This window comes from Neolamprologus brichardi, chromosome 7 (assembly GCF_056152115.1).
Source record: "Neolamprologus brichardi isolate AB-2024 chromosome 7, ASM5615211v1, whole genome shotgun sequence".
Taxonomy (NCBI): Eukaryota; Metazoa; Chordata; class Actinopteri; order Cichliformes; family Cichlidae; genus Neolamprologus; species Neolamprologus brichardi.
The window spans coordinates 9,812,454-9,824,996 of record NC_142110.1 but is presented as its reverse complement, the minus strand read 5'-3'; the positions used below and the strand labels follow the sequence as shown (position 1 = coordinate 9,824,996).

General features: G+C 38.3%; 2 protein-coding genes across 2 annotated transcripts; both read left to right on the top strand.

The window, feature by feature from the left end:
* The first annotated feature begins 812 nt into the window (after nucleotides 1-812).
* On the top strand, nucleotides 813-3,463 carry LOC102795263 (zona pellucida sperm-binding protein 4-like). The gene is made up of 8 exons (XM_087844599.1): nucleotides 813-834; nucleotides 952-1,136; nucleotides 1,965-2,062; nucleotides 2,245-2,402; nucleotides 2,491-2,683; nucleotides 2,767-2,944; nucleotides 3,053-3,128; nucleotides 3,345-3,463. The coding sequence occupies exons 1-8, from the start codon at nucleotides 813-815 to the stop codon at nucleotides 3,461-3,463; spliced, it is 1,029 nt and encodes a 342-aa protein (XP_087700725.1).
* Nucleotides 3,464-5,113: 1,650 nt separating this feature from the next.
* chkb (choline kinase beta) lies at nucleotides 5,114-12,366 on the top strand. The gene is made up of 11 exons (XM_006789476.3): nucleotides 5,114-5,701; nucleotides 6,802-6,910; nucleotides 7,081-7,194; nucleotides 7,342-7,475; nucleotides 7,560-7,664; nucleotides 9,790-9,848; nucleotides 10,487-10,574; nucleotides 10,670-10,778; nucleotides 11,424-11,524; nucleotides 11,635-11,716; nucleotides 11,818-12,366. Exons 1-11 carry the CDS (start codon nucleotides 5,196-5,198, stop codon nucleotides 11,872-11,874), a joined length of 1,464 nt encoding a protein of 487 aa, XP_006789539.2. The 5' UTR covers nucleotides 5,114-5,195; the 3' UTR covers nucleotides 11,875-12,366.
* The last annotated feature ends 177 nt before the right edge of the window (nucleotides 12,367-12,543 follow it).

Sequence of the window (12,543 nt, the reverse complement as noted above, 5' to 3'; positions counted from 1 at the left end):
GATGCATGCACAGTATAGATTTACAAAATGACTCTCAGGATTTTTAAAACTAACATTTTAACCTGTCACAAATAAAATGACCGCTCGTGCAGCCAAAATACATAATACTGAAACTTCTTGCCTTCTGTCCACAGATGACCTGCTTACGTCTAATTATACCTTCTTTTTTTTTTATCACAGACAAAGAACACTTCATCCTGTTGCAACGATTTGCAACGATGTCAAAATGAACGATAAATAAAAGTTTTTGTTTACACTGTGAAGGCACAGTGTTGGTCAGACAGACCCTGTGAAGGTTCTTGTTATGAAACTGTTCAAACAAAGCAGAATGTTTTCACCCTGAATTGATAACAAACAGCTGGTTTTCTGTATCACACATGATGTATACAATAAAAAACATGCCCAGGTACATACAGCAATAAAGTTTAGCAAGTACGCTGTACACTACATGCTTTCTTTGCCTTCTACAGATATAGTATAGCTGTAAAATTGCTCTAATTTGTCAGTGATTTATTTATATTTTCATTCATTACCTCAAACTTTACCTCACAATAGACAAAACAATATTTGTAGCATTTGATTGGCAGCTGTGGACAACAAATAGGATGTGAGATCCTAACAGGCCATCATTAACCGTACCTTATAAAACATATTTGCAGGATACTTTTCACAGCATCTGCTGTTCTTTTCTGTGACGTAATGGTACTAAAGCTGACTTGTTGTCGTCTTTTATTATTTGCCCTGCTGGGCTATAGATCGAATGCCCAAAATTATGGGCATGTGACGCTATAAACTGCTGTTTTGATGGACTCATGTGCTATTATGGCAAATCTGGTAAGAAGTTCTGCTTTATAGATAAACTACACCACTGATACATTATGGTGAAAGGGTAAAAGCATTTGCATTTGTCTTTCTTTTTGTTGTACTTTATTATTATTGTTGTTGTCTCAGTGACACTTCAGTGCACCAAGGAAGGCCTGTTCATCGTGGTGGTGGCCAGAGATGCAACTCTGCCCAACACTGACTTGGAGACAATTTCTTGCTATGAGAATGGTCACAGCTGCAATCCAGTTGGCAACACTTCAGCTTTTGCCATCTATGAGTTCCCTGTCACTGCCTGTGGTACAGTTGTAAAAGTAAGTGTTGTAACTGAATTAATAATAATGATACTTTTAATACTCCTACTACTACTACTACTAATAGTAATCATGAAAAAATTATTTATATAGCACTTTTCAAAACACAGAGTTTGCTGCACAGTTCACATAAAAGCCGCAAACTGTTATTTTATTTTCAGTAGTTGCTTAAAACAAATAAAAGAGTGAGCCAACCTCATTGACTAAGCAAGGCTGTTCCACAGTTTGGGTGCTACAACACCTCTGGTTTTAAAATCAGAGCTAGGGACAGTTAGAAGACCCTGGTCAGACAATCGGAGAGGCCAGCTGCATTGAGGTGTTAGAAACTCAGCTAAATAACCAGGGGCCTGTCCATGTAGAGCCTTATATGTCAATAACAGAATTTTAAAGTGGATTCTGAATTTCACTGGAAGCCAGTGAAGGGATGCAAGGACAGGTGTGATATGTGACCACTGTAATTTCCATTAGCCGCCTTGCTGCTGCATTCTGAACTAATTGGAGACGATCTGAGGACTGACAGAAACTTAAAGTGTGTACTAAAAGTTCAAGACGATTCACTGACATTAAAGGTTTGATTTTTGCAACATTTCTGAGATGAAGGAAACAATATTGGGTAACCTTTGAGATTTGAGTTTCAAAATTCAAGTGCTGATCATAAGTAATACCAAGGTTGATTTGAAGTTATTGGCGAGGGGGCTGATGCACTGACTAACTTTTCTAGAGAAACTGTCTGGGCCGATGCACTAGAATCTCAGTTAACAATTTAAGTTTTAAGTTTAAGTTTTTACAGGCAATGTTAAAGACTGAAATCCTGCAATTATACTGTAGGAGGAACCTGGTGTTCTAATCTATGAGAACAGGATGTCTTCCTTATACCAAGTGATTACTGGACCCCATGGATCCATTACCAGGGACACCTACTATGAGTAAATATTTTAATATCTTTATCAGATTTATTTATAAGTAGATACAGCATAGGCAAAAATGTTACCACGCATGGGCAGAAACTAGAAGATCGAAAAAGTTCAGTGAGAAAGAAATTGTTATTCAAAGTTTATAGCTAAATTACTTTATGAGTGACTAACATAAACTGTATTTCTTGTGCCAGGTTGTTGTTCCAGTGCAGATATGTTGGCACCACAGTTGAGGTTTTGGTTATTGATGTTGGTCCGGTTCCTCCGCCAAACTCAGTTGCAGCTGCTGGACCTGTGCGTGTGGAACTCAAGCTGGCCAATGGACAATGTGTTGCTAAGGGTTGTGTTGAAGGTTAGTCTTGGAGAGCTAAATCTGCAAAGATAGTCTCTTTTAGCAGGGAATGTGTCAACAACTACAACTACTCTCATTTTTTGGACAGAAGAGGAAGTCTACACCTCTTTTTACACCGCTGCCGAATACCCTGTCAGAAAGGTTTTGAGGGATCCTGTTTACGTTGAGGTCTACCTGATGGAGAGGACCGATCCCAACCTTGTCTTAACTCTTGGAAGATGTTGGGCAACCTCTGATTCCTATCTTCATAGTCTTCCTCAGTGGGACTTGCTGATTGATGGGTAAGAGTAGGTGGTGCTCTTAATTTGGAGGCATTTGTATTATATTTTTGATGTTTACTGTACACACTTTGCTTTTAACATAGCTGCCCCTATCGTGATGACCGCTACCTAACAACCCTGCTTCCCAGACCCTCATTTGGATTCAAGTTTCCAAGCCACCACAACCGCTTTGTTTTCAAAATGTTCCATTTTGTAGGTGATGGTAGTTCAACCCAGTCAGCAGCTACAAAGCCAAACATTATGCCTCCTTTACAGGAAAAGGTATAGCATCCCAATGCTAAGCGAAAAAAATATCTTTCTTTTCATTTCATGATTACTTTTTGTTGTAACATATTTTCAAAGATGTGCTTTTTTTCTGTTTTTGACCAGCTGTACATCCACTGTGATGTAGCTATTTGCCAACCTACTCTTGGAAATAACTGTGAACCCAGGTGCTTCAGAATAAGTAAGTTGTACACTGACACCATCAGTACAGTGTTTCCTGGAGTTTGATCCCCCTTTTTTTGAGTAAGATGATTAACGAAGTTAAACAGTGGCCATACCATAAAAGGTCTCCGCTGAAAAGGTTCATCTGAAAAAGAAATAGTACATTTCCCACCATTTTATGATCTACTTAGTGCAAGTCTGATAGAAACTGACACTTGCCATGTTTTGTCCACAGGGAGAGAAATTGCTGGTTCTGTCAAGAAAGTCACAAGAGAAGAAACCACTGTGGTTAGCAGCCCAGAGCTTATCTTTGTGCAAAGAAGTACAGAGTCACAATATCCTAACAGATCATAGGAATGATGAAATCTTTGAATTGACTGTCTTTCAAATAAATATCCAGTGTTATAAAACCATTGCCTGATCCTTTCATTCCCTCGTAAAGCATTACTCAGGTTTATTATTTATGCAGCCCTCAAATTATTTTCCATACGCCATTTCAGTGGGATTTAGCTTAGTTTTAAGTTATTTTTATCAAACATTTTGTATGTCAGTTCTCTTATTTTAATATTGCTTGTATCGATTGTAAACAAAAGGTATGTTAGTAACTCAGAACAAAGACAAACTTAGTCAAATAAAGTCTTGTGAAGAAAAGTTTCTTTAAAATAACAGTATCAAAAACACATCTAAACACATCTTATTTGAAACTACTCCTTCAGTGCATGGAAGTGGATCATTAAGTTTCATGCATACTTTCACAGCAAAAGCAAACTTTCACTTTTTTTTTTTTAATTATCTGATAACTCCAAAACTTTTCATATCCTGTATGGCTATTCACTATTCACTACAAATTCATTGACCATTTACAGTAATGATATGAAACGTTTTTGTTTGTATGTTTTATATTGTTATTGCTCTTGTTGCAACCACCAACAATGTCTCTATTTGATGTAAAGATTGCTGTAAAAAAAAAATGTTAAAATGATATGAAAAGTAAAGCATTACTGAGGAGGGTTAGAGAAAGTTAATCAGTTGAGCAGTACACCTCAAAACAGCAAATTTGGGAGGCAACACTCTTATAATGGTCCTGTCTGGAGATAAAATGTCAGAATAAAAGGCAAAATACAAATACGCTTTAGTATGAAGTCAATTGACTTTCAGTGCATAAAATCAGGCACTGCAGAGTTTTATCACAAGGATATAAAGGAACAACAAAAAGTTGTTCAGTTTAGTAGATGTCCTAATGCTTGCTGTATGATTACATGGCTTCTATTTCAGTGACACTGAAAGTGTTCATTTCTATGCACTTGGCTAATTCACTGGCAAAGAGAAAACACAAACTCCCGCTGGCACTGCACCTCTGTTAAAAAAATTTTTCTCAAATCCAACAAACAAATAAACAGTGACATAGTCAGTTAGTTAGAATTGCTTCCTCATTTTAGTGTAATCAATATAAAGTACTTCAAGTAAAATTAAGAAAGTGTAAACATAAATGTTCCTACTTTAATTATAAGTTAAGAGTAATAATGCATGGCCTTTTCTGTTTGGGCGTCTGCAAATAAAAATTTTGCTTTCAACTAAATGAAAAGTTAGATAGCCGCTCTTTAACTTACCTGCTCACAATAGACAGAGTATATTCATTTTAAGGGATTGCAAGAAAGAAGAAGCTTCGTGGTACTACTGTGAGCAACTGAAAACAACCCAAACTTGAAAAAGTTTTAAAACTCAGTTTTATGTTGAATAAGACGTAAGCAAAGAGTAACTAGACCTTTTTCTCCCACATTCCTGCCAAATAATATCAGTGAATACACTCAGAAATCATATTATTCATCGCACTCAATGAATTCATTTAAAAGATATGCGCCACAGTCAATTACAAATAAAAACTTCATTTCCCAGAAACCTTCAGCGAACGTGACGTAGAATCTACTGCCAGCAACGACCAATGGGATTTGTGTGTGAACTCGCTCTCGAATTTTGATTGGACGTCGAATTCTTCATCTCGGCTCATCAATCCACTGGTACGTTGTCTGCGTAATGAGTTTACAGCAATCTGAATATATTACGGTTACGCTGTCAGCCGCCTCCCATGCGGTTCATAATATCCAGTTATGGTCGGCTCTTCCGGTTAAGCAGCTTTACTAGCGGACTGCGTGTGTCAGCGAGCCCCTCCTGTCGCCTCAGACCGACATTTCACCCTGCTATTCCTTCACTCTCCGCCCGGAAATTCAACATGCAGCCCAGCCGAAGTGTAGCAAGCAGTTGCGGCGAAGCGGGTTTAGGCAAAGCAAATAGTTCAGGGCCGGAGAATTACAGCACCAGCATTGCCACAGTCACTACAGAAGAAACGAATACTCCGGTTGTGAAGAAGCAAGTGGAGAGCACGCTTGTTCTAAACCAGAGACACCTAAGGACTCATAGTCCGCTATTAGGGGCCAACTGTGATGACGACTCGGAGGCAGAGTCCTTCCGGGATGGGAGAAGCGAAGAGGTCGACCGGGACACCAGGGATAGGGCCATAAATTGGTGCCGAGACTTTCTGTCGGGGTCGTGGAAGACCATTGAAGATGCTGATTTTCAAATCAGCATTGTCAGGTAAAATTCTTAAAAGTTATAGCAGTACAGTGGATAATAAAACACAGTAAAGTCTTCATTTAAATGATAGGGTATTATTATTAGTCGTTTTTTAAAACATACTAATCTGTAGGGACCAGTATGTTTGTGTTCATGGTTTCAAGTAAAGCGACTGTAAGATCCAAGATCCTTGATGGTTTCTGCTACGTTGGATCAGCTGCAGGGACACCCACCTCTCCTTAGTGTTTACTTATCTCGCTGTCAGACAACTTATGACGCTGTGGGTGTTGGAAAAGTGGCAGGTCAGCTGTGGGCTTATTCTGAGCTGACATTTGTTTGTTTGTTTTCCTCCCACACTGGTTTGCAGGTTCAAAATGATAGCATACCCAGTGTTTTCTACGTTCATCCAACAGCCTTGACCTCCAAATTATCAACATTACTCTAATTCACTTCAGTTTTATTTATACAGGCTCAATGTGCTTTATATTGTAAGGTCAAGACACTACAATAATACTGAAGAAACCCCAATAATCAGAACGATCCCCTTTGAGCAAGCACTTGGCAACAGTGGGAAGGAAAACCTCCCTTTTAAGAGGAAGAAACCTCCGGCAGCCGACCCGTTGGTGGTAAAGATGGGACAAAAGACACAGTAACTTAACTATGTGGAGTGGTGTGTAAGCTCATCGTGAGTGAAGAAGAAACAAAAGGAAAATGAACCTGGGTCATCTTTTCATGTGATTTTATTTTAAAAATTAAGACTATTCTCAGTGTGAGAGGTTTACACCGACTGAAACAGTCCAAATTTGAAGGGACACGTGCATTAAAAGATGGTCGAGGAAGATTATGTAAACACTAACCAACTACAGTAGGGAGTCTCACCGGCTGATCTAAAGAAGCTTGTGCTGTTTACTGTTTTTAATGCTCAAGATATAATAAAAAGGCGTCTACTTAAAACGAGTCATACAGTGATTTCATCGTAAATTTGCACCCAACAATCATCGATTTACCCTTAAGAGTAGCTTTGAATGGCCTTGTCTTTTGGCTTACATTTTATATGGTTTCCAATCTCGATTAGAGAGAGAGATTTCTAGCTTGGCCAACACTGTTGTTTTTGTTTGCAGCGGTGGACTGAGTAATCTGCTGTACCTGTGTAGTTTGCCCGACCACGTGCAATGTGTGAAAGATGAACCTCGCCAGGTGCTCCTCAGGGTTTATGGTGCCATCTTACAGGTTAGTCTGTCGAGTATGTCAAGAAGTTGCATCTAATGTCTGTGGCTGAGAGTATCATTCGGGTATTTTAAAGAGAAGATTGCACCCCTTTATTGATGTCATTATATGCTATAAATGCCATTAATTCTCACATAAGTGTGTCTCCCATCACATGTGTCTCTGTGGTATAGGGAGTGGACTCTTTGGTACTAGAGAGTGTGATGTTTGCCATCCTGGCTGAACGAGCTTTAGGCCCAAAACTTTATGGCATCTTCCCCCAGGGACGCTTGGAACAGTACCTTCCGGTATGATGTACCCCAGTGTTTACACACAGTATTTTCATACACACAGTGAGTTTATGCTGATTTCTGCTGCAGTCATTCCCATCAGTTTGTTTTGTTTGTCTTTGAAACCATGTGATAAGAGATTTTGCTGTGTTTCTGTTTTCCCAGAATACTCGCATGCGCACCAGTCAGCTTTCGGACCCAGCCATCTCCGCTGAGATTGCCACGAAGGTGGCCCGTTTCCATAACATGGTTATGCCCTTTAACAAAAAGCCTAAGTGGCTGTTTGGGACCATCGATAAGTAAGTACATGTGAATGTTATCTCTCTACTATTCAAACTGTAACTTAGTCACAGTTAAAGATACTCTGTCTGTGGTGTTTTTAGATACATGGAACAAGTGATGAATATTAGTTTTGTACGTGAGGCACATGTGAAGAAGTACAAGAAGCTGATGAAACTGGATCTTCCTGCTGAACTGAGAAGCCTCCGGTGAGTTGGAATGCAGGCTCTAGATTCTGTACACTGTCTTTTTGGACACAGTTTAAACAAAGCCTTAGATTGAGAAGAAGACAAATCAGTAAGTCCCCTCCTGACTCTTACACTAGTGTCAGGAAGAGAGTACAAACAGTACAAAGCTCCTGCTTTAATATGTTTATGTAAACAATGATGTAATTTGCATTGCTCTAGCCAACTGCTAGATCTCTTATCAGAGCAGTCTCATATTACATGCTCGAATTTTCATACAGGAACGCCAACAAAAACTTCACAAAGTGGGTATGAGTCACGCATTGGAGAGAGATTTAGCAGCTAAACGGTTTGTGCTGACTTTCTATTTGCTGGTGAGGTCATAAGGTAACCATGCCAACATCAAGACTTTGAAAATGAGTTTTGATAAATCAATAAAGTTTTAAGTCATTGTATAAATCAATGATTGTCAGTGTTGTTAGAGACATTTAGAAAACTGTCATGTATCCTCACCACCAGACGAGTAAGGTTACCACTAAAATAGGGCTGTTCGATATAACGATATATATCGGATGACGATTTAAAAACGTCTATCGTTTCATTTTACGCTATCGTTTGTTTCATGGTGTCGCAAAATAAACTGTTTACGGCAATATTTTTTCATCGTTTTGATGGTCACTGTAGTGGCTATATTAATTTCTTAAAGCTCTCTCTTTCTCTTATATTTTATATAGCCACACTACGGACGGACAAGCGCCTGTTTTTATGCGTTGTGGTTAGCAACAACGACGGTAACAGCATCGCGTGTCCGCTTGTTTATTTTCCACATAAACCTTTCACAATAAAGCTCAAGATCCGGTTGAGACTTTTCAAAATAAACTGAATCACAGATGAGAAGTAAAAAAGAGCCGTCAGGTGCTAAAAAATAAACCTTAGACTCAAACGTTAGAACAATCTTTTCCCCGCAGCACGCCGTGTAATAAATGCTCACAAAGAAAACGGCGGCCGTTACAACTTATGTCTAAAAATGTATCGTTTCATGCATCGGTTAAAACACTCGACTCCAGCTACATGCGCAGCTGGAAATACTTCCCGCAAGTCGAGCTGCCCGAGATTCACAGAATTTACAGAAAATGTTACATTTTTGTGATTTATATCGTTATCAGAACGATAGAATTCTTATATCGGGATATAAGATTTTGGTCATATCGCACAGCCCTACACTAAAATGAGTCTTTATGTGAAAAGGTTTGCTGCATTATTCAAAGCTGGAAGGATTGTAGCTCTGCTTACGTTACTTACATAAATGTAATCTTTGGAATTCATGCTTCCATCTGGTAGGTGACCTTTGTCCCAGTGCTTCCACAAGTTCACTTGCTGAGTTGTCTGGGTAGTTTGACCTTAGAACAGCTAGAGAATCAGACCAGTGTTTATTGTCTGTGTTTATCTATGAACAAATGTTATCTTGTTTATATGTACTGGTCTCACATATGTAGTTGCTGTCTGCTGCAATGAACTTGAGCCTTCAGATTTATCTGAGTTGAAAACGTATCTGTCACAGCATGTTGCGTATTTGACTGCAGGGTACTGTTATCTTAGCTTGTTCTAGGCAGTTTGGCCTTCTCTCTATGGTTAGGAATTACTAGTGATCAAAGTGTCAGTTATATAATCGACTGCTTTTGTCACTGATGTTATTTTGGAGTTTTCGCTTTTGTACAAGAGTATTGATTTGTAAATTTTTACTTGGTTTGAATGGCTTAGTGTATATCACATTTAATATCTTTACATATCCTGGCTGAATAGCAGAAATAATTGTGCTAAATCGTAGTATTAGTAACCCCTGACTTTTGTAGAGTGCTCTATCCATGCTGTCAACAAATAAGAGTGGACCTGTAATAACTGTTGATTAGTTCAGTTTATCTTACGGTGCAATATTGACACAGTTTATTCACTTATTGTGTGCTATTGCTTAAGTTTAATTCTGGAAGATTAGGATGTCTGCACTTTTCTCATGGAAGTTCTAAATTGTAGTGTTCTATTGCATAAAATGCACTAGCTGAATATCCATCTCTAAGATTTGTGTGTTCAAGTTTCTCTCTTTTTCTTTCATCGCCTACTTTGTTTTTCTTGCCTCATGTCTCCACAACAGTGCTTTGCTCGCAGCAACTCCCTCGCCAGTGGTGTTTTGCCACAATGACGTCCAAGAAGGTAAAATCTTCCATCCATCCATCCAGTCATAGCTCCGCCTATCATTACGCCTCTGGTGTGGTCCGATAGATCCCACCCTCTGGTTTCACTGTCACAATTCTTACGAAAGCTGTGCATTATATAAGTCAAGAGCAAGCTGGGTTGTAGTTTTTAATAGGGACAGCTCATGTTCAGCTATAGTCATAGCTCTGCAGCTATAAAAGCATTTTCAGGGTTTGATACACAAGCTGACAGCTGATAAACTTGCGTTACAAAAACTGTTCCATGTCATCTTAAAGGTGTGACATTGTTACTCTGTGCAGACCAGTCGAGTTGTTCTACACCAAACTGAAAATTTCAGTTCATCTCTTTAGGACAGTCTTTGCAAAGCCAACAAAAAAAGTTTGAGCCAAGACGCTAGAGGCACAATTTACTGTAAATTATCAATGTATGCTTTAATGTTTTCAGTATTAGAATTAAGGGCAAAAAGGACATTTGGATTCTTTTTTTTTGTTTTTGCATTATACAATGAAGATTTATCATTTAATTATGATTCAAACTATAAGTTATTTCACATTAAAGTTTTTTATAATGTCAAAAGAAATGCTACTACTTCATTTTGTTAAGCTAAAGCCTCACTTCTTGTTTTGTTGCTGCAGGCAACATCCTCATGCTGGAAGACGGAAAGCATTCCTCAGCGGAAAAACTCATGCTCATAGACTTTGAATACAGCAGTTACAACTACAGGTAACGTGTAAGGGGAATGTTGTCTTGATTTAGCAATCAAATAATTGTGCCACCTGTACGTGAAGGTAAATAACACAATGTGTTCCTTTTTGTAGGGGTTTTGACTTTGGCAATCATTTCTGTGAGTGGATGTACGACTACACCTACAATGAGTGGCCTTTCTACAAAGCCACACCAGAGAACTATCCAACCAGAGAGCAGCAGGTCAGTCCGAAAAAACACTAGCGCCAAATAAAGAGTATTCACATCGAGCTGCATTTTTAACACTGCTTAAATTACTTACTCCTGACATGCTGCATTGTAATTATGAATATAGAAGTTGTAATAATATAGAAGGTAATTTGATGTACCGTCAAGGAAAACCGTGCAGAAAACTTGGATTTGAAACATTTACTTGGAGATATGTATACGCACACACGTTGATTTTTGACAATAAGTCCTGGATTCACTTTTAATAGATGCGTTCAATTAATGACACAAATATTGTGCTGTGTTTTGTCTTGATTTAATACTCGCACAGCTTCGCTATATTTGTTTTTCTTTCTCTTCAGTACATTTAGGATCTGATTCCTTATTTATTGTTTTGATATAACGCTAGTTAGAAAATTTTCTACTAATCTTTCCTTGGAAAAATAAAACTGGGCTGATGTTCAAACCAAAACTTTGAAGTCGTCTCCCTTGATGGGATAGACTGGTTATGCAGTGCCATCTAATGGTGAAACTTCATACATTTTTATGTTTAATAGCGAGATCAAATGCTGCACATGCAGTCAAATCAAATCAGTTCAATCAGAAACAGCTGGAAGTTTAGCCACACTCACTAACTTGTAACTTTTTTTTAAATTTCAGCTTCTTTTTATTAGAAGTTATTTGGCAGAACAGCACAAAGACACTAACGTTGCTGTGGACCAGACACAAATTGAAGAAGATTTAATAATTGAAGCAAACAGGTAAAACAGCCTTAAATAGATTTTACAGCAGTGCTGACGATCAATTAGAACAACTTACAGCAGATCAACAGATCACTGGATTTTCTGTCTGTTTGTTTTTTAAATTGTAGATATGCATTAGCATCACACTTCCTCTGGGGGCTCTGGTCCATCATACAAGCTAAGATATCCAAGATTGAGTTTGGATACATGGTAAGGAGTGTTTGATTCTTCTTATTGTTGTTTTTATTCTCTTTTAGTGTAGCACAAGTCACACATTTATATTTTTTGTAATAAACCACATTGTCTTGCAGGACTACGCCCAGTGTCGTTTTGATGCCTACTTCAAGCAAAAGAAGCTGTTCAGCTGAGAGCCAGCTTGTTAATCAAAATGTACGGTCTCATTTGTCTGTCGTTATCATTCTTCAAGCTTGCCCCCTACATTGTGTTGGAACTATGCCTGTCTGCTTAAGGTGAAATGACAAAAAAAGACCCTCTGCACCTCAAGCATTCTATTTTACTCATGAATACCCTTATTGTGAAATGTTGTCATCATTTTGGGGGCCACAGTTGATTCACAACTGGTTTTCTTTCATATAAACACTTGTTAGATGCACTTCCCTCCCTTGGACCATTATTAGACACTGTTATCATGGGACGCATTTCTGTAAAAGATCTACCTCACCCTTGTGATGTTCATAGGGTGCATAGTTTTCATCGTAAAGGGCTGATTCTGGCTATTCAGTGAGGGAATAACTGGGACCCTTATTACCTAATCACTCCATGCTTCATAACTTTTTCCTTAAACAATTTAAAAATATTCCACTCCAGTTATTCTTTAACTGTTACATTACAAACTTACCTACATTTAGCAAATTATTATGTAAGGGCTTTTTTATAAATATACAGTTTGCATAACTTTTCATCACTGTAGAAAAAAATACTGTCAGTTTAACTATTAGAAAGTGTAAAGCTGTTTTTATGAACTGGAGCGCTGACCTGTTTTGGACATTCAAAGCAGAAAGTTTACGTGGTGTCCT

Excerpts from the sequence above, each read along its gene's own strand:
- chkb (XM_006789476.3), top strand. The coding sequence starts at position 5,196 with ATGCGGTTCATAATATCCAGTTATGGTCGGCTCTTCCGGTTAAGCAGC. Across the intron at positions 6,911-7,080 it reads TTTATGGTGCCATCTTACAG|GGAGTGGACTCTTTGGTACT; the intron begins GTTAGTCTGTCG and ends TCTGTGGTATAG. Across the intron at positions 11,525-11,634 it reads TTAATAATTGAAGCAAACAG|ATATGCATTAGCATCACACT; the intron begins GTAAAACAGCCT and ends TTTAAATTGTAG.
- LOC102795263 (XM_087844599.1), top strand. The coding sequence starts at position 813 with ATGTGCTATTATGGCAAATCTG. Across the intron at positions 2,063-2,244 it reads ACCAGGGACACCTACTATGA|GTTGTTGTTCCAGTGCAGAT; the intron begins GTAAATATTTTA and ends TTCTTGTGCCAG. Across the intron at positions 2,403-2,490 it reads TGCTAAGGGTTGTGTTGAAG|AAGAGGAAGTCTACACCTCT; the intron begins GTTAGTCTTGGA and ends TTTTTTGGACAG.